At 46.9% G+C, this 23,607-nt stretch overlaps 2 protein-coding genes across 2 annotated transcripts; one reads left to right on the top strand and one right to left on the bottom strand.

Annotated features, from left to right (window-relative positions):
• Window positions 1–1,411: 1,411 nt before the first annotated feature.
• On the bottom strand, window positions 1,412–14,769 carry TDRD5 (tudor domain containing 5). The gene is made up of 10 exons (XM_066555200.1): window positions 14,657–14,769; window positions 14,120–14,361; window positions 12,729–13,178; window positions 11,740–11,867; window positions 8,710–8,915; window positions 7,843–8,049; window positions 6,797–6,863; window positions 5,639–5,839; window positions 4,627–4,786; window positions 1,412–1,598 (listed from the first exon to the last, which is right to left on the bottom strand). The coding sequence occupies exons 1-9, from the start codon at window positions 14,767–14,769 to the stop codon at window positions 4,631–4,633; spliced, it is 1,770 nt and encodes a 589-aa protein (XP_066411297.1). The 3' UTR covers window positions 1,412–1,598; window positions 4,627–4,630.
• A 2,496-nt stretch (window positions 14,770–17,265) lies between these two features.
• Window positions 17,266–22,976, top strand: NPHS2 (NPHS2 stomatin family member, podocin). Its single transcript, XM_066555917.1, has 8 exons — window positions 17,266–17,542; window positions 19,094–19,197; window positions 20,078–20,150; window positions 20,458–20,540; window positions 20,813–21,016; window positions 21,360–21,415; window positions 22,233–22,311; window positions 22,698–22,976. The coding sequence occupies exons 1-8, from the start codon at window positions 17,266–17,268 to the stop codon at window positions 22,974–22,976; spliced, it is 1,155 nt and encodes a 384-aa protein (XP_066412014.1).
• Window positions 22,977–23,607: the final 631 nt, after the last annotated feature.

Below are 23,607 nucleotides of genomic sequence, written 5' to 3'. Positions count from 1 at the left end.
GCAGATGGGGTTTGGGAGACATCCTGTATCATTTGGAATTTTGGGAGGTGGCAGCCCACTCAGGGCCACAGGTCCCTGGTCACAAAGCCCAGCCCTTTTCCATGGGACACAAAACTCACCACCCCATTTTCCTGCTGTCAGTTTGCAGGAGGCACTTGGCACTGCTAGGACAGCCCAAGTAAAAAGAGGATCTGGGGATCTTCTCAGGACACCCCACTGTGGCCCCAGCTGTCACCTCCCTGAAACCAAAAGGGGGTTCTGCAGCAGAGGGTGAGCTCTGAGCAAGCTCAGTGATGAATGACAAAAATGTACAGTGAGTGCCAAACGTGGCACCACAGAAGTCAGGAAACCTCTGAAGCTCCCCACAGGGTTGGGCAGCCCCTGCTCCTCAGCATTCTCCTTCCATCTCCTTCATTAGCTTTCCCAGCAGCTGCTTTCTAACCAGCCACAGAGTTTTGGTTTTTAGCTGTTTCACATCCCAAACCACCCTTAAATGCTGAAAAAAAAAAAAAGAGTGAAGGAATAATACAATGGTTTGGGTTGGAAGAGAGCTTTAAAGATCAACTAGTCCAATCCACAAATGTCTTATGCTGGGCTTTTACCCATTCCAGTATTACTGCTAGTCTAACTCAGCTTTTCTTGGTGGTTTGCAGAGGAAACCCTCTGGCATGGTTGCAGGTGGGCACAGAATGGCCCTTGAAGCCCCTGAAGATGTGAGGAACACTCCAGGTACCAGAAAAGCAGCTGGATGCCAGCATTCCTAACCAGGGCACTTCTGTTTTCCCAGCTTTTCTCTGCATTAACACCCTTTAGGTGTTAACCCCACAGGCAAGGAGCTACACAAACACCATCAAGCTTCAGGCTCTCTCTCACTGGATTCCTTACAGATTTTATTCCATTTCTTTAAGATGAGATTCCTGACACTTTGTACACATGACAGCCAACAAATCACAGCATCTTCTTCTTGGGGAAGGAGGTTTCTTCAGCTCTTCTCACAGCAAGGAGTGTGTAGAGCAGCCACTGTATTAAAAACCAAAATCACATCCCCACACAATGCCAAAACAGCTCATGCACTGAAGGAAGGAGGGATGGGCAGCCAATTTCCCTCTCTTAAAGGATACATAACACAATGTGACACTTGGATGTTCTCCTGAACCATTATATTAAAGAGCAGTAACTCAGTACACCACTGGTACAACAAAAACTTTTACCTGAAAGTAAAACTAACATTTATCACACATGCTGGGCACACCTGAGATACCACACTCCAGGTTTTTTCAAGGGATTAAACGTTTCTGAACAAAAAAAAACAAAAACAAAACCCTACAGCAGGGTCATACAGAGAGCCTGTGCTGCTCCAGCCAGCCTTCCTTGGCAGCAGCTCCAGCTTGTCCCCTCCTATCACACCTTCCTTCTCAGGCTGGGCAGCCACTGAAGCAGGCATGGGAAGTGGCCAATTGTGCAGCTGCCAACACTGCAGAGAGCAGGGCAGGAGGGACACACAGTTCCTGAGGTGGCCCTTGGTCACAGAGCCCAGAGCATGGCAGAGGCTAACCATGAGACTCCTGGGAAGGTGTTGGTCTTCCTGCTTTCTTCATCTGCATAAAGGAACACAGAAAAGAAAGATCAAAGCTACACAAGCAAATCCAAGAGCTCCAGTGTAGACTGAAATCCTTTTTGCCTGGACTTCACCAGGCCATGGAAAGAAGATTTGCTACTGCACACCTGTTTGATGAGTCTGACATGGTTTAATGCAAGGAGCCCTCTCCTCCTGCTGCTCCACCTCCACTTCCCCAGAGGTGGGAAATCAGATGTGAATTCAGTAGGTTTTATCTAGGGAACTCTAGAGAGAAAGTTCCAAGGCATAAAGAGCCACTGCCTTTGGCAAGTCACTTAATCCACCTTGTAAACTGAGCAACTCTTGTATGGGTGGTGTAAATTCTTCCATCATTTGGAAGATAGAAGACAAGCACCTACCCAGGGAACTCACAGGGTTTACAAAATGCTTTAGTTCCCTATGACTGAGAGACTGGGAGACTCAGTATGAAATGAACACTGGAGTGGAGAAACAAATACTTCTGCATGCAAGCAGCAGAAAGCCTAGACAAGAGAACAAAACCCAACAATAAGAGAACTAACCCTCAATTCATTTTGCTCCCATTAAACAACCAGAAATCCATTTTGCTGCACAAAGGTCAACCCAATACATTGCATCCAGCTGTTTATTATGGTGGCATCTCCAGCCCACAGAAACACCAACATTTCCATCTGTTCCAGCAGCACCAGCCTCAGGATACCCAAGAGGGGCTGCAAACTCACAGCACAGTAACAGACTGCTCAACTTTCTGCCAACCAATTTTGACTGATGAATCTGTTCATAGTGTCAAGGGGGCACAGCATGAAAGGGATGGACAGCTTCACAAAGTTGGGCCCTGCTGGAAAAACTTTCTATCTGATCTGGGTCATCTTGTCTCATTTCTGCTGGTTGCCTGGAGTAAATAAAGGAGGTGTAAAGGTTTTTCACTGACTTGACTAAGACAGCAGACACTGAGGACTCTCCAAGAGAATGAGGTGTCTGCAAATGTATGTTAAAAAAAAAAAAATTGGGAGGGTGCAATTAGTGCACACTCAGCTCATTAGCTGCCCTGATCTTAATTATCTCAGAATTTTCAAAGAAGTGGAAGGTCAGCAAATGGATAATTGAAAAATCAGAACAACAAGACTACACAACAATAATCCCCCAGTCCCCCTGGCCAAAGGGCAGCTTCTCCTCCACAGCAAGCAGGAAGGAGCCATAGATTATTACAAGACACAAGGCATTCTATCTTAGCAAAGAATTAACAGCTGTCTCATCTCTCAGCAGCCCCAGGCAGAACCAGTGATGGCAATGACAGAGGGAGTTTCTGCAAGGAGGCAGGAGCTGAGTCAGAGGAAGCCCCTCTGCATTTTTGCTTAAGAATTCTAATTAAATTTACATTTCAGGGATGCTCACTCATGTCTCAGCCACAGATGAGAGCTGATGCTTGTATTTTTTAGCTCAGTATGAAGGAGATAACTAGTGAAATGACAGACAAGCAGCAATTCAACCCCAGCTGGTCAAAAACTGGGTACTTGCAGTCTAGGCTGCTTCAGTTGTCAGGGCACAAGGGGACTGTGAGGCACTCCTGCAGCAGCAAGGATGGCTGGGCAGCAGGAATTCAGTGCTGACAGGATGCCAAGACAGGCATCACTAGAGCCCAATTAGCCAACTACTCAGCTGGATACCAGCAGCACACTGAAAACCTCTGTTAAACATGGAGGAAAAAATAGGAGTGTTAGGACAAGGCTACAAGATGATTTTTATCTCTTCTTGCCACCCACACCATTCCCACTGAGGGACAGGATGCATTTACATTCCTCTAGTCTTCAAATCACCACCTGTGTCTGACATTTATGAATCTTGCTTTAGTCAGCTAGGCAAGGAACTCTCCAGATTCCTGCATTTGAAACACAAACTCAAGATTTGCAGTCTTCCCCACATTACCTTCTTCCAAACACACACAGTAACAGGATGGTTTGTGTCTTTCAGTTCATTTGATAAGCTGACAGAGCAAGGACATTAATATCCAAGACACACAGCTTACACAGAGTTTCTCTAGCACAGAAACCTAAAAAAAACCTAGAAAAAAAAACTAAAGAAAATGAGTACTTTACAAGTTACTAGCATTAGACTTGCTTTTACTGTTCTTTCAGAGCAGTGTCAGAAACAGCCCCAGAGCAGCCCCACTGCTGAACACTTCAACAGCTGACATTGGCTTGAGAGGTGTTTTGGTGCCTGGAGTAAAATGCCTCATGAAAATAGTACAGTTTAAATAACACAGAAAAGAGGAGAGATCACCTGTAGACAAGTGCTCCTGGTGTTTCTAATGGTACTACCCTAGACTGCACTCAAGACCTGGGGTTTACTCCCTGCTTAAGCTCTCTGTTCAGCAGCTGATCAAACTGTTACACAGCCAAGGGCTTCTCTTTGAGCATGCTCTGAAACCCCAGGTGTAAAGCACACACATAGGCTTACATTCACTTTTAGAGTTATTTTGTTAACAAACCTGTAGCTGTACAGAACCTTATCCCCAGCAACAACCAGGACTGCAAATCACTTCCTTTCAGGTCAGCTTAGCATGAGCAAGACCCTTTACTGCAAATATTCACCACTAGCACTTGTGGACTTTCCCTGCATTTACAGACTACTACCCTGAATTATTACACATCCTTGGCCAAACCCCAGAGACCTAAGAGGAAAACACACACCCCCTGCCTCTCAGGGGTGCAAAACCACGGAAGTGCCAAGTCAAACTGATCACAAGAGCCTGGCACTGCTCTGAGTTCTCAAACTGAACAATTCTGGCGCACACGTGGGAGGTTAGAGAGAGCACACAGACTCCTGAAGTCTGCAAAGGGATCAGAGGACAGGCAGCTAGAAAGGTATTTATGGTCCACATAAATAACAGTTTTCATCTTATGTTTCTGCTTGCTTTTTATAGAAGCAGAAAACCAACTCCACAGAAAACTTCCAGGGGACTAAAACAAGACACATCTGCTGAGCCCTGGAGCTGATTTCATGGAATGACAGCTGTGCCAAACTCTCACCTGGTCACAGTTCAGCCCCATTCAGCTTCAAGGTTGCTGTTTCACGGCCTGCATCTTGAGATTCCTGCTGCAAGCGAAGGTCTGGCTCCACCACTTCAGCATTCCCCTGCTTTCCACTGGGCTGAACATACAAGGCTGAAGGATTCAGTTCCTCAAATTCCTAGAACAAATAAAAACCACACCAGAACAGTAAAAAACTCTACATTGTAATTACCACAAAGAATAAAAGGATGCAGCAAATCTCTAACAGGTCAGCAAATGGGTGAAGGTGCACAACACCCAAGAGTTAGCTCCAAATTCTTGCAGAAATGGCCTTATCAAGAAAACCAACTCCACTTTTGCTAGCAGCAAAATTTCTCAGCAAAGCCCCTCTCCCCCAAAATTTGGCCCACCCATACAAAAATACCATCACAGGATCTAATCCTGCCAGAACATGCATTCTGCAACAACAGATAGAAGCACTCCAGGCTGTAATACTCAGCTTTCTGCTGAAATATAAAATTATGGCAGTACCTTTCAAAGGGTTTGCATAATCCACACAGTTCTTACTGGAAGTGAGCTGAGACATGCAAACAATGCCACAGGTAAGCCTAAAGCACAAATGATCCTGGCTTACAACAGGTGTGACAATAGGCAATTACCATGGTTATGCCATCCAGCACTGTACATTTCACTGGCAAAATATGACAGTTTGTAAACCAAAACAATTTCCATATCAACTTTTGATCCATTGCTAGAAGACAGGCTGAAAACAGTTTGTTCTCCTAAACAGAACATCTCTGCTGTACCATCAGACTCTACCTTAACCAAAAAGCAAGCTCTCAACAGAGTTAGACACTCTGGGATGCAGTCACATAATGAAAAGCTACAGGAAAGCAGGGAATACCAGTTTTGCTCTTCACAAAACCACTTGCTTCAAGGTAAGAATCTTCCCATTAAGAATCTTCCCATGCACCCAAGCAGGGATCCTTCCCTTCCCCTTCCTTTCAGCAGCACTGGCCTCCTCCCTCACCTGGGAAGGGATGTTCTCCCCACAGACATCAGCATATCCCATATCCCTGAGGACAGAGTGGAAGTAGACATCCTCCTTGGTGGATGTGTCACACAGGAAGAGGTACAGAACACCATCCACGTATTCATCCACGATGCCCACAAGCTCCTTGAAGCGACAGAGATGCTTGAACAGGAGAATTGCTGCACTGGACCATGTACCCTGAAGAGGAAACAATGTGAAGTAACCATAAACAGACCAAAATCCAACACTTGAGACTTTTCCTTGTGGTGGGCACTTGTCAAAAGCCAACTGAGCTAGGCCAGGCTAGTGACAAATACAGGAAAGTCAGGCAGACAAGCTTCCCAGCATGAAACTAAACCAAAGTACCCCAAAATTGCTGCCTGCAATTCTCATTACACTGGGAATGCCTTTTCACCCTAAATACCTACTTCCAAACATAGTTCCATGGCATTCACCAGTGATTTTATCCCAATTACCTAAAATGCAGTTGTTTGTTGGGTATTCTTTTTTAATTCCTGGAATCACAAGACTTTACAAACATTAAAAGTATCAAAATTTAGGAAGGTGCTGCTAAGCCTCACCACAAGGAAAACTGTGATTAACCCTCAAAACCCAGGGGAAAAAACTGTTTAAAAGCAACATCTTTAAAAACACACAGGCAGCAACTCTGCTCACATGCTTTCCTTCAGAGATTGTACTTCTAAGGCTTCTTCACCAAGAAGTTTCCCATCACAGAGAAACTTTCTTATGACCTCTATAACTCTGGCTGTGCATCTAACCAACTCACTTAAAGCTCTGTTACAGAGTAAGTTTTTAAAACAGAGGTTTGGAGCTACCAAGGCTTCAGAAGGACCTTGGGGAACTACTGGCAGGGAGAGGAAAATGTTGGCTGTGCTGCTTCACAGTAGCCATCTGTTTCTGCAGGAATATAAGCAAGAATGCTCTGATGGCAAGGAAAGCACAGAAAGGGTGATTGCCTGTAAAGCAGACACTCATCCAGCACACTCTGCTGAACATAACAGCACTAATTCTGCTGTAAATATCAACAGGACCTGACTTCATCCAAATGTTTGCCCTTGGCAGGAGAAATAGGCAACCTCTACTTGATAACTCCTCTACATATGTCAATAAACAAAACTGCACATGGACACCCACCTCCACAGGTTTTACCCATGCCAAGGAACACGGGATGGCCTGAGCAGGGAGCTTCAAGTAGTGCCACCTAAAATACAAAGCAAAACCATTACAGCAAAAGCAGGGATCAAGCAGCAGAAGAGCAGAACTTCCTCCTCTTCTGGTTTTACTACCAGTTTAGGAATGCAGAAGCATACATTGGATTGTGCTCTCATGACAAACCCAACAGCAACTTTAGAAAACACTCCATATCCAGAGAATTGGCACAGCAAAACCAGCAATAACAAATGGTCCCTTATTCATTCCCTGGCCCAAGCACGTTCCCATCAAAACCCCTTGTGGAGACAAAGTTACAGATAGAGAACCATTAATTTTGAACCAAAGAATGCCAACAGCCAGGCATGAGGAGAGGCAAACGAGGGGGAAGACACAAATATGGAAAATGTGCTGAAGTGCAGAGAAAATGGACCTCTGACATTGCTACCTGGGGGATGTGCCTTCAGGAGAATGTTTGTATCCATTCATGCAACCCAGGAAGGAGCATTAGGGAGCTTGCTCTGAGGTGACAGACAGCAGCAAGAGGACAGACTGAAGAATGACAGGAAAGGATTTAGCAGTGTACCCCAGGGGCCAGTGCTGGGCCCAGTATTGCTCTATGTCTTCATTATCAACCTGGGGGATAGGGGAGAGTCTACCCTCAGTCTGCTGATGACACAAAACTGGCAGGAGTGGCTGATGCCCTAGAGGGTCAGGTTGCCATCCAGGATAAAGAAATGTACAGACAGGAACCTCACAAAGTTCAACCAAGTTCTGCACTTGGGGAAGAACACCAAGTATCAGCCCAGTGTGGACCAGCTGGAAAGTGTCATTTTTACCAGGAGAGTGACCAAGCACTGGAATGGGTTGCCCAGAGAGGTCATGGAATTGTCATCCTTGGAAACATTGGAAAACCATCTCAGCATGGTCCTAGGCAGCCTGTTCTAGGGAGCTTGGACAGGATGACCTCCAGAAACCTAATCCAACCTCAGCTGCTCTGCAATTCTGCTGCCCATGTGCAATTCACTTACTTGAGGAATCTCAGCCAAGACTTCTGGACAATCTGGAGGTGTCCATAGTCTGCACAGAACACCTCTACCTCCTGGTCATTGATGACACGGTGGATGATGACACGGTACCACCACTTGGAGACCATGACACAGCAGAGCTGCCCAGGCCTCACTGCAGACTCAGGCATGATGTATTTATCAGAAGCAACTTTATGTGAGTAAACGTGTCTGTAAAAGATGACAGTGAGAAACCAGCCTTAGGAGGATGCAGGAGATGGACAAGGAGAAATATATGGGGCATCAAAAGAATCCTGACTTTTTAAAGCCCCCATGATATGAATTTTCAGGAGTTGTTTTAACAGACCCTTTATATATCTCTGTTCTGCCACACTTAAAACTGAAATAAGAATCAAATTGTAACCCCAAAATTTCAACATTTGAATGATACTCTTGGGGTCCAACAAAAAGTTAATTAATGGGGATTAATCAGAGGCTAAACAGAGCCATCCTAATCATTACTTTTTTACCATTACCTTGACATATCAGCATTTCTCATGAACCAGGTTCTGCAGTACTGGCCCAGGTGCAGTGTTGGAGGTGGAAGTAAAAGCCTTAACTGAGCATATTAACAACAGCTGCACAGACAAGGCAGGAACCCTCCAAGTTCCTTTCCATAACCCTTCCAGGCTTACAAAGTTCAGAACTGCTGGGACACAGACAAACCACAGCAGCTGCTGGTGACCACACTTAGTGCTTGCTGCTTAAAAGGATGCACATTTTGGGTACAGCACCAGCATCTCTGTACCAAGCCAGGAAGCCAGCAGAGACCATCAGCAATGCTGGGTGCCCTGCTCCCTCAGCACCAACACTGCCATAGCATGCTCCCACCTCATCTCAAACATCAGATCCTGCAGTTTATAGGATGCTTCTGTGCTGCAGACGTGGATGTAGAACTGGCTGGGAGAGACGACGAATTCCACAATGACTCCCACCAAGCACCTTCTCCTCAGAGGAGGCAAACTGCAAAGGCTTCTGTCCTGAACAGCATCTGGAGGGATTTCTGGAGTCGGTGGAAACTGCTCAAGACCTTGATGCTACAAGGGGATAAGGGGAGGTGGCACTCAGATGTCTCATCATGCACTGAACACACATAATTGGCCTTCCCATTAATTTAAAAAATAGTTCTGCTTTCCTGGGGACTTGTGAATTACTGAGTAGCAGAAAATCACAACAAATTGGGCAAACTTGGATGAAAAATTTCCCTGTGCAACAAAAATACCTTGCTCATACTCCTGCAAGGAATAAAGGAGAGGAATTGAAGTCAGAACACATATTTAGACAAAAGTAGTGAATGACTACTGCCTAAAAAGCAAAACAAAATCAAACCTCAAACCCAACCCACCTTTTTGCTGGATTTTACTGAAAAGGCATTATTTCTATATTCCATGACCATGAAAAAGTACATGGTTGAACCAGCAAAACTATCTGAAAACAATTCCCAAGTGACAGAAGACATGAATGCATCCCACTTTCACACTAGAGCTACTTCCCAAAGACAAAATCAGTCAAAATCTACAATTTCTGTTCTTTTCTCACTTTAGACACATCTGTACAAGTGAACTGTTCAAACAGCTTTCAATTTTTCATTATTCTAACTGCTGAAAACATTATTTCGCTTGAAGTAGTATAGATGGGAGCCTCAATCCAACATCAACTACTTTCACTGCCTCAAGAGCTTTCCTTTGTGCCAGCAGACAGCACTTCTCCAATGATTAAAGTCAAAACCACTTCAATTTTACTTATTGTGAGCACAGTACAAATTATCACTGCATCAAACATCAGGCAAAGTGCGGGTAATTCATATTCCAGCACACTCCTTGTTGCTTATTTCTAAATTCATCTGCAAACAATGGGGTTTTGCAATAGTGGCTCTCTTAATCACTTTGTAGAGATGCAGATGATATAATCATAGAATATTCTGAGTTAGAAGGCACCCACAAGAATCATCAAAGTCCAGCTCCTAGAGCTGCAAAGGACCACCCCAAGAATCCCACCATGTGCCTCAGAGGATTTTCCAAATGTTTCTTGAGTTCTGGCTTGGTGCTGTGACCACTTCCCTGGTCTCTCCTTCTGCAGACTGAGTAAAGCCCTCCATTTTTTTGGAGCTAGAAATTTTGACTAAAACCTTTGAGTTAAACAGTGAGTTAACATTTTTGAGTCTCAGAGCAACTGAGGGAATTCTGCCTGAGCAGCAGCATCACCTCTAAAAACCCCTTACAAATTTCACAGATTTCCTCTATGTAGTCCCTGTAAATGGTGGCATTTTTAAGTGCCAATTTTGCTCTGATAAAGCTCTTCAGGTCAGGTTGTTAAGGGCACACATGAGCTTTATATGCTTGCTCACATATTGTTAGTGACAACAGACATTTATTTGAAAGACTTAGGGGATGTGCACTTGAAAAGAAGCTCACAAAATGCAACAAAGCTATAAAGAGATAAAGCAAGTGTACACAATGTAAAATCAGGCTTTGTAAGAGGCATGACTTGCAAGAGAGGCTGACTCCTTGTTCCAAGCTGGACTGGCAGCTGCCAAGAGTGGTGTGAGTGACACTTCTCCTTCTGTCAGGGCAGCAAGAAAAAGCTCCTGAGAGCAGCAGCTCTGTCTTCTTTATCCTTCTTGGAACTGAGCAGATGGACTCAGCCCTTGTGCCCCATCTGACCCTGAAAACACTTCCAGGATACCTGGCAGCAGGGCAGGGATCAGGCTGCATCGTTCCCCTCTACCTTGCAGCATTCTGATGAACAAATGTCCACTACACACTCAAACAAACACATTCTAAACTGCTTTCCTCCTCTTTAGAGCTTTTTAAAAACAACACAGCACACCTGGTGTTTCATAACAAACAGGAGTTGTACAAACATCTTGCAAATCTTGTCTTGCCAGGATCATTAAATGGTCTGCAATACCTAGGAACAAAAATCTGGGGCTACCTAGACCATACCCTCTCTTTCATTGCCTTCACACAATCAGACTTGTGGTTTGACCCAGGGAAATTCCTTGTGGACCTCATCACACCAAACTAAAATCTCTTTAAAGGATCAGAACAGACTGCCAAAAATCTCTCAAGTGCTACACAAAGTCCAACTCCTAGCTGCAGGCTTCCAAGCTCATTAGAACACAAAACACCGAAGTCAGGAAGAACCCTTGGGATTCTTTCCCTACCTCTGAGCTCCAATTGTACAGCTGGGTATAGCCACAAGACAAGCTTGGCAGAGGAAACAACTCTAAGCAGGAGGATTTTCCTGAGAAAAAGAAGGCCTAAAGGTACTCAAAAGAAAAAAAAATAAAGGAGGAACAAATAAATTCTTCCAAAAAGATTTGGCAGTTCAAAGCCTCTGCACCGCTATTTTCCAGCCCCTTCTAAACCCACACTGCTAAACAAAACAAAATAATGATCATTTCCTACCAAATAGCAGACTTGAGACTGCAGGAATCAAAGTCACTGAGGAACACTCCCCAGCTCTGTCAAACTGGCTGACACTGAAGCCCTGGCAAGAGCAGCAGGGGAAATTTCACACAACTGGTCTCACAACGAAGTTATCAAAGTCCAGTTACAAGTAACTATATCAAAAGGTATCACCACTCTTGTAAGTGAGAAAGATAACACTTAACTGGCCTGGATGATCTGATAGGCCTCAAGATCAGAAGGAGACCAGAAAAAGACTGACTTTGGATGGCACATAAAGCTATCCACCAGGTAACTGTGAGTCTAGCTGCCTCCAGAGACATCTAAAACAAATGTCTGGAAGCAGTGGTGCCTCAACATTGCAAACTCAACAGAAACAAAGATAGTAAAAAGAGTATCACCCCTTGAAACAGACATGAAAAATCTACAGATCATTTGTCCAGCCACTTACCTGTTTGAGGTGATCACCCGAATCTACTGCTTGTGTTTGCACTGGCTCTGAATCCATCAGAGCTGCTGCCTGGTAGCAGCTCTTTGTCTTACAGGTGGGTTCCAAAGAAGGCACCTCAGCTGCAGATGCTGCTGCAAAGACAATAATTTGGCTGTTATTCTTTGTTGGGCTGATACAGTGTTGCATATTAAGCAGAAATGGAAAACATAAAAAAATGGAAGTCTGAAAGCATTAGTGTTGTTTTACTCAATACTTGCAGCATTCACAGTGAACACATTAATGAGGATTCACTGTCAGCAAGTTAAAACAAAACAAGAATCACTTGCTCTTGTAAGCAAGCTGAAGGTTAAAATCCATTGCTAGAATAATGTTAAAATGTATTTTCCCTGGAAAAGCTGTGAATTTGGGAGGAACTGTATGTGATTATCCACCCTCTCCCATAGGTTTTATGGGAATGATGAGGGTATCTGCAGTGCTGTCTCTTTTGTGGAACACTGTAGCCATGCCTTTCAGGCCAGTGCCAAATCTTCAGTCTCAAAAAGTGTATGGCAAAAGCTTTACCAGCCTGCAGAGCAGACATTGAGAAGACCCTTTTTCACCTATCACTGGAATGACTAGAAATTCCAGTCCTACACACACATTCAGCAAGTCCATACTCTGAATGGGCTAATCAGCCCTCCTTTCACCTCACACCACAAAACAGGGCCAAAAACCTTCCTGGAAATTCTCTGCTACCAGGACAACTGCCCTGTAGCACTCAACAGCCCTTCTGTGCCAAAGCCAAGGGGAATCAGGACTTCTGCAGCAACTGGAAATGCAGCAACAGAAACTTGAAAGGCAGCTGCTTGGCCACAGAGCTTGGAAGAGCTAGGTGCTTTCATTTAAACATACCACCTCACCTTGCAGCACCTCCTCTTTCTGAGCCTCATCTTGAGGCACCTTTTCTTCCTGAGCCTCACCTCGAGGCCCCTCTTCCTCCTCAGCTTCACTTTGAGGCATCTCTTCTTCCTCAGCCTCACTTTGAGGTACCTCTTGCTGTTCTATCTTGCTTGCCAAGTACTTCCTCAGGACCAGCAAGGAACCTGCCTTTGTTTGCTCAACAGCAATGGAATCAGACATGCTCCTGAGGACTTCAAACATGGACAAAAATCCGTACTGCCTGTACTGGAACGCCCGGCCAAAGCGTCTGAGGAAAGCCTTGTCCAAGTCTGCCAGCAGAAGTGGTGAGGAGCTCAGCAGGTCCTGCAGCTCAGCCTTCACCACTGCTGGCAGGACAGGAGTCCCAGCACTCAGAGTATGGAAACTCTGTGGATTCTTAGAGTTTTTAGTGGGAAAAGTAGAATTTGCCTTCGCAGCAGTTTTCTTTGATGCCTTGCGTGACTTTACTTTCTGGTTGGCAACCAGTCTGGCAATCCCTTTGGTGGAGTCATCTGCAATGGCTGCAACAGAAAGAAATAAACAGACAACCAGAACAATGAACTGTTAAAAGCTCTACACTGGCAAAGCTCCTCTTCTCCACACCCCTTCCAGAAGCACTTGTCTCCTTCAAAAGCAATCACACTAAACCATGGCTGATTTCCAGCAACCTTGCCCTTTGCAAACTGGACTGAACTATTTTTAAAAGCCAGCAACCAGTTTGCACCCTTATCCCTAGAAATTCAGACCAGGCAGGAAGGCAGGTCAAATTCTTGGATGCAGGATAACAAACAAAAACCAAGCTGCTGAGAGTTTTGCTGGGAAAGCAGAATCACAGTAAACTCTCACTACAGAACACCCTCTGCCCAAAGGTCTTCCTGGTCAGGTCCCTCCTTCCTCAGCCCAGGTCTTTTACAAGCTTCCAAACAACTTTTTCTTGTGTTACTGTAGCACTCAAAAAGCCCCCCAACCATTTCACCCTTCCCAATCAACTCCTGGTAACTGCCATTTGTTGTCACAACACTTCCCCAAAGAAAATTAAAAAGGTTATTTGATACAGGCTAAGCTTCCTATGGGGTCAGGTACAGAAACCTTCACAGCTTCTCTCAAGAGGCCCCATCCCTGGTTTTGGCTCCTGCTGTAGCTTGGATTTACAGGAAAAAGTGATACGTACCAGTTCTAGTGTACACACAAGGAAATATTATCTCAGTTTCTAAACTAAGTGCAGAGTGAAAAAGTGTACAAAAATAACTAGAAGCATGGTTTTTTGAAGAGAGAAGAGTACCAAAGTGTTAAAAGACAGATCAAAATATAAGAAGAAATATAAAAGACAAAAAATTAACCAGAGTTGTATGAGAAACAGATTAACAAATATGTGACATACAGTTCTGCACATCTGAACATCACTTCACTCCAGTATGAGGTTCCAAACAACTCCTCCACCCATTTGGAAACAAAACCTCACCTTTGAGGATTAAAGCACCATTCTTAGAAGAACAGATTTGGACAACTTCAGGCATTTGTGTCACCAGCTCCAGGGTGGACTGGAAGCCCAGGTCACGCAGAGGGAGAGGTTTGCAGACCATGGCCATGTACTGCTCCTCCAGCTGCTCCGGCGTCAAGCCCGCCTTGGCAGCGATCAGCATGGCCCTCACCTCCTTCTTCAGCACCTCCATAAGCTGCGCCTGCTGCTTCGACGCCTCTGTGCTAAAGGGGAACACAAGCGAGCAGATAACAACTTGTACCACAGCTATTCGTAACCACGCGCAGGTTCACGAACAACCCCTGTATTCACCTGCCAGCACCCCTGGAGTTTAATGCACCATTAAACCTCTGCCAGCGCAGACACCCTGCACGTCCACACCGCTGCCCGAGGACACCCCACCCACGGCCAGAAACCCCAGTAACCCCCAGCGCGGGGGTTCGCCCCTCAGGATCTCTGTCCCCACAGACATCCCCGCTCCCCTCAGCCCATGCCGGGACGCCCCGCTCCCACACGCACGGCGCCATCGCTCCGGCCTCGCCGTGCGCCTGCGCGGCGCCTTTCCCGCCTTTGGGCCGTGAGGGCGGGGCGGGGCCACTCCTCGCCCCCCTCACGCCGGCCAGGGCCGCCATCGCTGCGCCGCTGAGGGGGAGTGGTCGGCACCGCCCTCAGCGCTGAGGTGGGATGGGCTTTCCGCTGCCTCGGACCGGCAAAAAAAAAAAAAAAACAAACCAAAAAACCCCCAACAAACAAAAAACCAAAACCAAAACGAGAAACGATTGGAGAAGATCTCTGAGATGATCGGGTTCGACCCAACACCACGACGTCAGCCAGACCAGAGCACCGAGTGCTATGTCCAGTCTTTCCTTAAACACCTTCAGGTGATGTCCCCACCTCCCTGGGCAGGCCTGTTCCAATGTCTAACCACTCCTTGCCGTGAAGAAATTTCTCCCTAGTCCACTCAAACCTCTCCAGGTGCAGCTGGGGACTATGTCCTCTTGTCCTGTCTCTGATTGCCTGACCTGGCTACACCCTGCCGTGATTGTGGTTGTAGAGGGTGGTAAGGTCTCACCTGAGCCTCCTTTTCTGGAGTTCCCAAGAGCTCCCTCAGCTACCCCTCATCAGGCTTTTGCTCCACACCCTTCCCCACCTCCATTGCCCTTCTCTGGACTTGCTCCAGAACCTCCATGTCCTACTGTTATTAAGAAGAGTCTTGTATTTTGTAAGAGGAGTCTTGTATTGTAAGGAATCTGTATATTTTTTTTGTCCCATCTAAGAGGAAAACACGCAGTGGAGACACAAAAAGCACGTTAGGAAAGAGCCACACACTGAACAGGACCAGTTCCTTCAACATAACAATATTTAAAACCAGATGTGGTTATTAAGAGGAGCCTTGTATTTTTTTCAGTCCCATCTGAGAGGAAAATCCACAGAGGAGACATTGACTTTCCAGAGGTCACAGACCGTAGTTAAAGAGGGGTGGTGCAATGGCTGTTTCCTAAGGGCTCACAGATATCTGACAAACCCCCTCAACTGCAAAGCTGATTTCCACACAGGAGTACTTTTCAGACTAAAACAGGAGCTGAACCTGTAAATTTTGGGACACTCATCAGCATGCACTCTCAAAAAATCTCCTTGTTTCAAAAGTTAGCAACGAAACATCTGCCAGGCATGGTGGAGTCAGTACCCACTGGTTGAATAAAACATCAGACAAAACCAGCATGTTGCAGGTTTGAAGGTGTTAAACATGCCAGGGTCTTTTGACAAGACACCAACTGGAATCCAAAACCAGACCTGAGCTGCCTTTTGCTGCTTAAAACACCACCTGCCTTTTCAGCAGCTGGAGATCATCTCTGCCAGTCCCATGTTGGCCAAGTGATAAACAAAAAGTGTTTTGATAAACAAAAAGGGTTTCTGGAGCACTTCCAAAGAATATACACAGTATAAAATTATTAATTACACCCAATTTACACCCAACTTTTCTCTGCCTTTACCCCTTTCCATCCATCACTTCCCTGCTGACCTGCTGACACAGCACCCAGCACTGCAGAGAAAGCAGGCAGCTGCTGCTCCTGCCCTCCCTGCCTGCAATATCCTGACTCCAGGTGGAGCACAAGTCTCCAATAAAACAGGAATCTGTGGAAAAACAAGATCAGCACCTCCCCAGCTGTCCCAGCTCCCCCCAGCCACTCCTCCACAGCAGGGACTGGAATCCCTGAGCTCAGCCCTGCCCTGCTTTATGTCCCAGATGTATCTTTCTTTCTATAGTGTAATTTCTAGCCAGGTGCTGATTTCTTTAATACAGTTGGCGACTTTTTAGTGTTTCTTCCACAGGTTTCTGCAGAAGTCAGCACAGGCTGAGCAGCATGAAAAGAGAATTCTCCTATGTTTGCTCTGCTACGCTCCTGCTGTGGAAAACTAGGGAAGCATTTAGGCACAAACTCTTTTGGCAATTTACAATTCAACAGCTCTAACTCTGTGATGGCTCTCATATTAACACCCATTCAGGAAAGCTGGGACCAGTTACTTTCCCTCCTTGCTAAAATGTGACCCCAGAGAAAGGGGGATTGCTGCCAATGTCCCTTCTCAGTGCCAGCCAAAGGACTTCTGGAGAGCAGAGCAGTGTGAGATGGTACTTACCCAAATGTTCACCACAACACCCTCTCCATCCACTCCTGAGTAAGTCCCTGGCCTCACCAGCAAAGGCTTTTCACCCTGGTGTCTGTTCTGGACCACTCTCACCTTTTGGTATCTTTTGGACCACATGCCTAACAGTTACTTTTAGGTTGCTTTTCAACAGCTTTGCAGAAACTATCTACTAAAAATCACCGTAATGCTTCTGATTGCATTTTATTTCCAAAAGCAGAGATGCAAATAGAATATCCTCCTGGGGTCCACCTTGTCCAGGTCTAACTTTCCTTCCCATCTCCACAGCAGTGCATGCTGAGAGCAGAGCAGCTGGAAGCAGCTTGCTCACTTCACTGTCCATTATGCCTGACAAGCCTGTGATGAACTTGAAATGAGCCTCCTTGATGTGGCACCTCCCCTTCTCTCCTCCCCTGCCTGCAGCAATAAATTTGGGCACGTCCTCATCCTAGCCCCGGGCAGCTGTGTGCTCCTGGGCAGGGATGAGGATGGAGAAGAGGGCTCGGAGCTCTTCCAGGGAGCCCCAGAGAAGACGCCGAGAGTCCCCGGCTGCACAGAGCAAACGAGACAAGAGAGAGAGCAGCAGAGAAGCTGGCAAAGGGAAGGGAGATGTGAAGCAGGAGAAAGCCAAGGAGACCAAGAGCACTGCGGGGAGCGATGGTAGGGTGCACACCTCCACGGTGGTGGACGTGGATGATGTGGTGTCTGATGAAGAAATGGAGGCAATGGCATTGCTGGATAGTGAGCAGCAAGAGGAAGGTATGGCTTAAAGAAGGGAAGGGGTTGGAAAACTCTGGGCTCTTTGGTGCTGCGTGGGTCACAGCGTGACTCTGCTCTCTGCATGGTGTTATCACACCATCACACCATGCACAGGTGTGGTTATCCTCAGGACAGGATATGGGAGACTCCAGCTAGCCTCCCAGCCAGCTTCTGCAGGCTTATTAGCACCATCCAGCAAAGCAGTGAACCTGGATACAAGCAGTTACATTCCAAGCATCTTTCACGCTTCAGCTTGCTACTCCCCAGTTCTGTTCATGCTCTGGTCTCTTCCTTTTCTTGCTTGGCCTCCCTTAGGTGGATGGCATTGGCCTTCCTGCCAGCTCATAGCCCAAGGACCTTGCTGCAGGGAAGAACTGCCCTTGAGGTGACACTTCCCCTCACCTGCTGGGTAACCTTTAAGAGCAGCTCCTCTCCACGTGCTCGTTAGGCACATTCCCAGCCTGCTACAATAGAAGGGAGCAGTGTGATCCTTTTGGCAATACAACTGGGCCTGTTTCGACCCAGCATCACCACAGGCATGGCAGGTGTCCATTACAAGAGGCAGCACCACTTGTGCTCTTCCCTGCTAGCACCTCTGCTGCCCCAGAGTGACACCAAGGTTCAGACTTGCTCCTGACTCCCTGGGAACAAGCTTCATCTTTCTGCCTCCATTACAGGAATTATAGCTATTGGGCAGAGCTTAGGAGCTCTAGTGACTACACAGGTTCTTGGGATCTGAAGCTCCCTCAGGACCAGATGTTTCTATAAAATATTTCAAAGGCAGAGGAGCAGGGATGGAAGGGTTGGAAGGGATTAAAAATGGGAAGGGTGCTAACTTCACAGCTGGAAATCCTGATCCACTTCCTGGCTCCATCTGTTTTCATGTCATACCTGTCAATTTTTCCCTCAGACAGGAGCACAACAAAGGGCAGCCAGAGCAAGATGACCCACACTCACTTTGGGGAGATGTAGAAAGTAATAATAATCTGGGCTGACCATGCCAGCCACCCTCCAGCACCTTGAGGTGACTTCTTAGAACACGGGAAGATTTCACTGGCGCCAGAGGCATATGGGAACTGGGATGCAGCTAAAATCCTATTCCAAAACAACCTGAAATACTCTAATAGAGAAGGGCACTTCAGGCTGTGCATGTTTAAAGCTCTCTCTCATTTGTGATCTTTGTCTTTAGCTCATCTTTCCAGATAAACTTCAGGGATGCCAGCTCGGCAAAGCTGCCCATTCCAAGCCTTTCAACCCTGCTTTGTAGGCCCAATTCTTCAAGATGAAGTCTGCTTTCTAGTCAAGCAACCATGGAGAAGCATGGCTCAGTTTTTGCCAGTAAAGCAGAGAAAATCTGTCCATCCATCCTTGCTACTCCTGGCAATCTGGAGCAGGGAGTGTTCCTTAACTCAACTCCAGAGCCAAGTGGTTCATTTACAATGAGTCCAGGCAAACCACAGCAGTGAAGCTGATGTGTGCAGGCACTTGTCAGGCTATCAGTATTTTGGGAGCAGTCCTCTTCTAACATAGTCCTGTTGGATTTCTCCCCAGGTGTAAAGTCTCCTGGTCTGGGTGTCTGTGAGTGGCTTTTGACCATCTTGTCTTTCCTGTTCATCATACTGACCTTCCCCATTTCTGTCTGGTTCTGCATGAAGGTGAGAATTGCCATGGGGCCTCTCAGGATTTGGTGCCTGATCTGGATGTCACACACTGATTCAGCCTTTGTTAGACATGAGCATAAAGCGTTTTTTGGTAAAAGGCCCCTATTTATACCTCTTCAACTCATCATTAGTTTTGATTTGTCCTTTATCACATGTTGCTACAGCACAGGGGTCCTACCATTGCCTATCAAATATTCCTGCTGAAATACCAGCAGGAAGGAAAACTTGCAATTTTTTTAAAACAAATTGCAAGTGTGTTCACTTTCAGACACATCCCTCAGCCTACCTAGCCCAGACATGGCTGCATTACAGCAGCAGGGTAAATAGGCTTTAAATTTAAAAATTTTAAGAGAGATTGATCTCTCAGTTAATAGTAGATTTTCCCTCTTCCTCTCATTTTTATTCAGATTTATAGCATGGCTACAAGTAGGCACTTGTAGGCATTTGATTCCCGCTTCTCAGGAAATTTCACATTTGTCTTGTTATCAACAACAATGTTAGTATTGCTGCTTAGCTCTTAGGATGAGCATGTTTGCCTTGGAGGGAAACAAACAATGTGGAACATTTTAACTTGGGTTATTTAAGTTTGGTCAGGCTATAGGGAAGCAAAATGCTGGATCCTCTTGGGAAACTCTGGGTGGGTCTAACATGGGCTGCTCTCCCCATATCTCTGTCTGTCACAGGGCTGCTCATATACAAGGCTGGCCAGCAGTTCTGGGCAAAGGGTAAAGTGACTCAGTGACAGGTGATGCCACAAGCACTGAAATCCTCCCTTTTCAGGGCTTTTCCAGAATAAACTTCCTCCCATGCTGGTCAGGCTGCTTTCCCCAGTCCTACTTCTTCCTCTGCAGCCTGGATTTGTTTCCCTCTGCAGGTGGTGCGGGAGTATGAGAGAGCCATTGTTTTCCGACTGGGCCACCTCCTTCCTGGCAGAGCCAAAGGACCCGGTGAGGTGTTTACTGAGCTCCCCCCAGCCACACTGCTCCTCTTCTGCATGCCTTACCAGAGCTCACATGCTGGGGCCCTCCAAGCAGACATGGCCAGACAGGAGATTTGATGGATTTTGTTCTCTTCCTTTTAAGGGCCAGTAGTTTCTGATGCCTTTTCCATCAGAGAAACAGCCTGAAAGTTTGAGTCTATGTATTGCTGTTCTTTTGTAGTTCTGCATGCTGAACCCTCTCCTGTTCTCCAAAACAGCAGAGGTAATTTTGTAGTTCTGATGATGAACCTGATGTCTTTCTCTTCCTCCCAAAGGCCTTTTCTTTTTCCTTCCCTGTTTGGACACCTATCACAAGATAGACCTCCGCCTCAAAACCCTAGAGATCCCCTTCCATCAGGTATGGCTGACACCCCCTCTCTATATTAATTTTGGTATCTTTTAAATGTTAAATCTTATGCTTCCAACCTTCATCCTTGCCAAGAAAAGTTTGTAAAAACATCTCAAAGTAACCTCTAGTTTGCCCAAGATCAGTCAGTAGCAGAGGTGGAAGCTACAAAGACTTAACCATTCAGCCAGTCTTCATCATTCTCTCAGTTGTGTGCTTTTCTTTTCTGTGCTACCTTAGAGTTGCCAGAACCAGCTCCATCTCCCCTAATGTCTTCTACTTAGGTGGTGACCAAAGACATGGTTACTTTGGAGATAGATGCTGTCTGCTACTACCGGCTGGAAAACGCCTCTCTTCTCCTGACCACGCTGACCAGCATCTCCAGTGCCATCCAGCTGCTGGTGCAGACCACCACCAAGCGCCTCCTGGCACACCAAGCCTTCTCTGAGCTTCTGCTGGAGAGGAAGAACATCAGCCAGGAGATAAAGGTGCTTCCGTGGGGAGGGAGAGGGCAAAGCAAAGGGTGATTTGAGGCTCCACAAGAAGCTCAGGTGGCCACTCCCTCAGAGTCACAGACACTGGTTTGAAGAAGGCTTCCACACTGGGAATCAGTGTGGACTCCAGTTAAATCACCCTAAACCCCTGGGGTTAACACAAATGGGAAGTGAGGGCAGTAATTTTATTTTTGAGGGGCCTTGCCCAGTAGCACACTGAACCTGATAAATCTGCCTTACATTCCTGCAATTAAATCCCTGCCCTGTGTTGCTCCCTGTAAGGGCCTAGGCCAGGTCTGCTGTTCTCCCCATGCTCCAAAAACATTTGTCTTCACAGGTGGCTTTGGATGCAGTCACAGGCTGCTGGGGGATCAAAGTGGAGAGAATAGAAATGTAGGTAGGAAATGCTGGTAGAAGGGAATTCTCTCTCCTTTTGCAAGTACCTGTCCTGTGCTGTTTGCTGTTGCCTGCTCCTCTTCCTGCTTTGCCTCTGGCTCTCTCCCTGCAGGTGTTCTGCACAAGGTAGAGCCTCACCTCCCACGCTCCTATTTTCCCTGCCCTTTTCAGCCTCTGCCTCATGTAAAATTTCCATATCTGTTCTTTCTCCTGCCCTGACAGCCAGAGCAGGATCCTTAGCTGGGATCTCATCAGCCTTTCACTGCTGCTGCAGGCAGAGTTTGCACCCAATTCTGGTAGCCCAAAAGGCCCAGCAAGGCACTGAACTCTCCATGTCCCACTCTAGATCAAAGGCCCTGGGGGCTCAGCCCTGGTAGGGATGGGCTCATCACTCAAGTCTGTGCAGAAGGGTGGGACACACTGATCACAGAGAGGGACATGGAAGAGAGAGCCAAGCAGTGAATGAATAAATCTGTGAACAGAACATTCCTGTGCCTGTCTTGAAAGCTGTCTCCTAGTGGAGTCTCTGCTGCCTCACAAAGAGTGAGCTTAAACTATGAGCCTCAGAGACACAAAGAGATCTCCCTGCTGGCTGGTGATCATGCCTGGTCACTAGAAAACCAGGCTGAAAGAGAAGGTTGGGAATGGAGATAGAAGGCTGAAGTGAGACACGCAAAGAGGGACACCCAGGGACAAAGAATAGGAATGAGCTGCTCTGCAGAGACTGAGTGAGCCCATCCCAAGCCTCAGACTGACCATCCAGTGCTGCCAGGAGAGCCAAGAGCCCAGCTAATGCCTGTCTTTACTACCACAGCAACAACGTGCAGCTGCCTGCTGAACTCCGGCAGTCCCTGGCTGTGGAAGCAGAGGCCCAGAGACAGGCCAAAGTGCGGGTATGCCAACATCTGAATCTTCTCATCTCCTTCCAAAGCATTCCTCCTCCCTTTCCCACCTCTGGTTTGAGGGTCCTGTGTGTGCCACACAGGCACACAGCTCTGGGTTGAGGTGTTTCCTTTAATTCCTGAACAAGAGCTGAGTCTATCTAACAAGGGGAGCTCAGTTGTGAGCTCTGAGGGGCCTGGTAAAAACATCTAGACATGAGCTTCCAGACTTCTGGCAATGCCAAGAGGTTAGTACATGCTGTGATCTTCAAGGAGCAGGAATGTTATAATCACACTGACCCCGAAAATTTCATCAAGGAAATCTTCCTCTGTACCAAGCAGTCTGTGCCCCCTCACTCCCAGCCTCACAGAGCCTTCCTTCTTCCCCTGCTTGGTAGGTGATCGCTGCAGAGGGGGAAAAGGCTGCTTCCGAGTCCCTGCGGATGGCAGCTGAGATCCTGTCCAGTGCTCCAGCTGCTGCTCAGCTCCGTTATCTCCATGCACTGCACTCCCTTACCACAGAGAAACCTGCTGCTTTCATCTTGCCCTTGCCTCTGGATGCCATGAACCTGGTCTCTCCAGCTACCCACAGCTCTCCAGCTGTGAGCAGCCTCCTTACAGACACCACAAAGCTCCCAGAAAATCCAAAAGACAAGAAGGACTCACCCATGCTCTGAGAGAAATGGTTCCCACCTTGCTCCTGCTCGGAAAGGAGCAAGAAGGCTGGCCAACCATCAGGTTCTGACCTAGAGGCAGGAGGGAAAGCAGCCCAGGCCTGCAATATAAAGTGGATTGTACATGGAAAAAGCCTCTACTTGTTTTGGAAAAGAACAAATGTGGTGTGCCAGGAGCAGGCCTGGCAAGTGTGTGAGCAGGGGATTGAGGGAAGTGGGGTGTCTCCCTTCCCCTCCACAGAGCCAGATGCACCTTGACATGTTACAGCCTGGCTCACATCATGGGGTGTGATCCATCTTGCCCCATCACCTTGCAAGGAAGGACAGACCTTCCCCTATGTCCTTACATGTGCCCCATCCACAAAGCAGACAGGTGGGAGTGGGAGCATGACAATCCGTGGGGGAACAGCATCCAGGCAGGATGCTGGGTGCTGCCATCCTGTAAGGAGGGAAAGGTCCTTGTGGTGTCCTGGATATGGGATTTCATTTACCACCACGTACATCCCCATAACTAGGCGTTTAGCCCTAGTTCTGAAGTAGGACGAAAAGGAAGAAGGTGAGAGGGCAGCTTTTAAAGCTTGGTGCTTCCCTGCCGGGCACATCTGCTGTGCAGGGGAAAGGCTGTGCTGCTGCT

The sequence above is a fragment of the Molothrus aeneus genome, chromosome 9 (assembly GCF_037042795.1).
Source record: "Molothrus aeneus isolate 106 chromosome 9, BPBGC_Maene_1.0, whole genome shotgun sequence".
NCBI lineage: Eukaryota > Metazoa > Chordata > Aves > Passeriformes > Icteridae > Molothrus > Molothrus aeneus.
The sequence above is the reverse complement of the archived record's forward strand: the minus strand, read 5'-3'. Positions and strand labels throughout refer to the sequence as shown.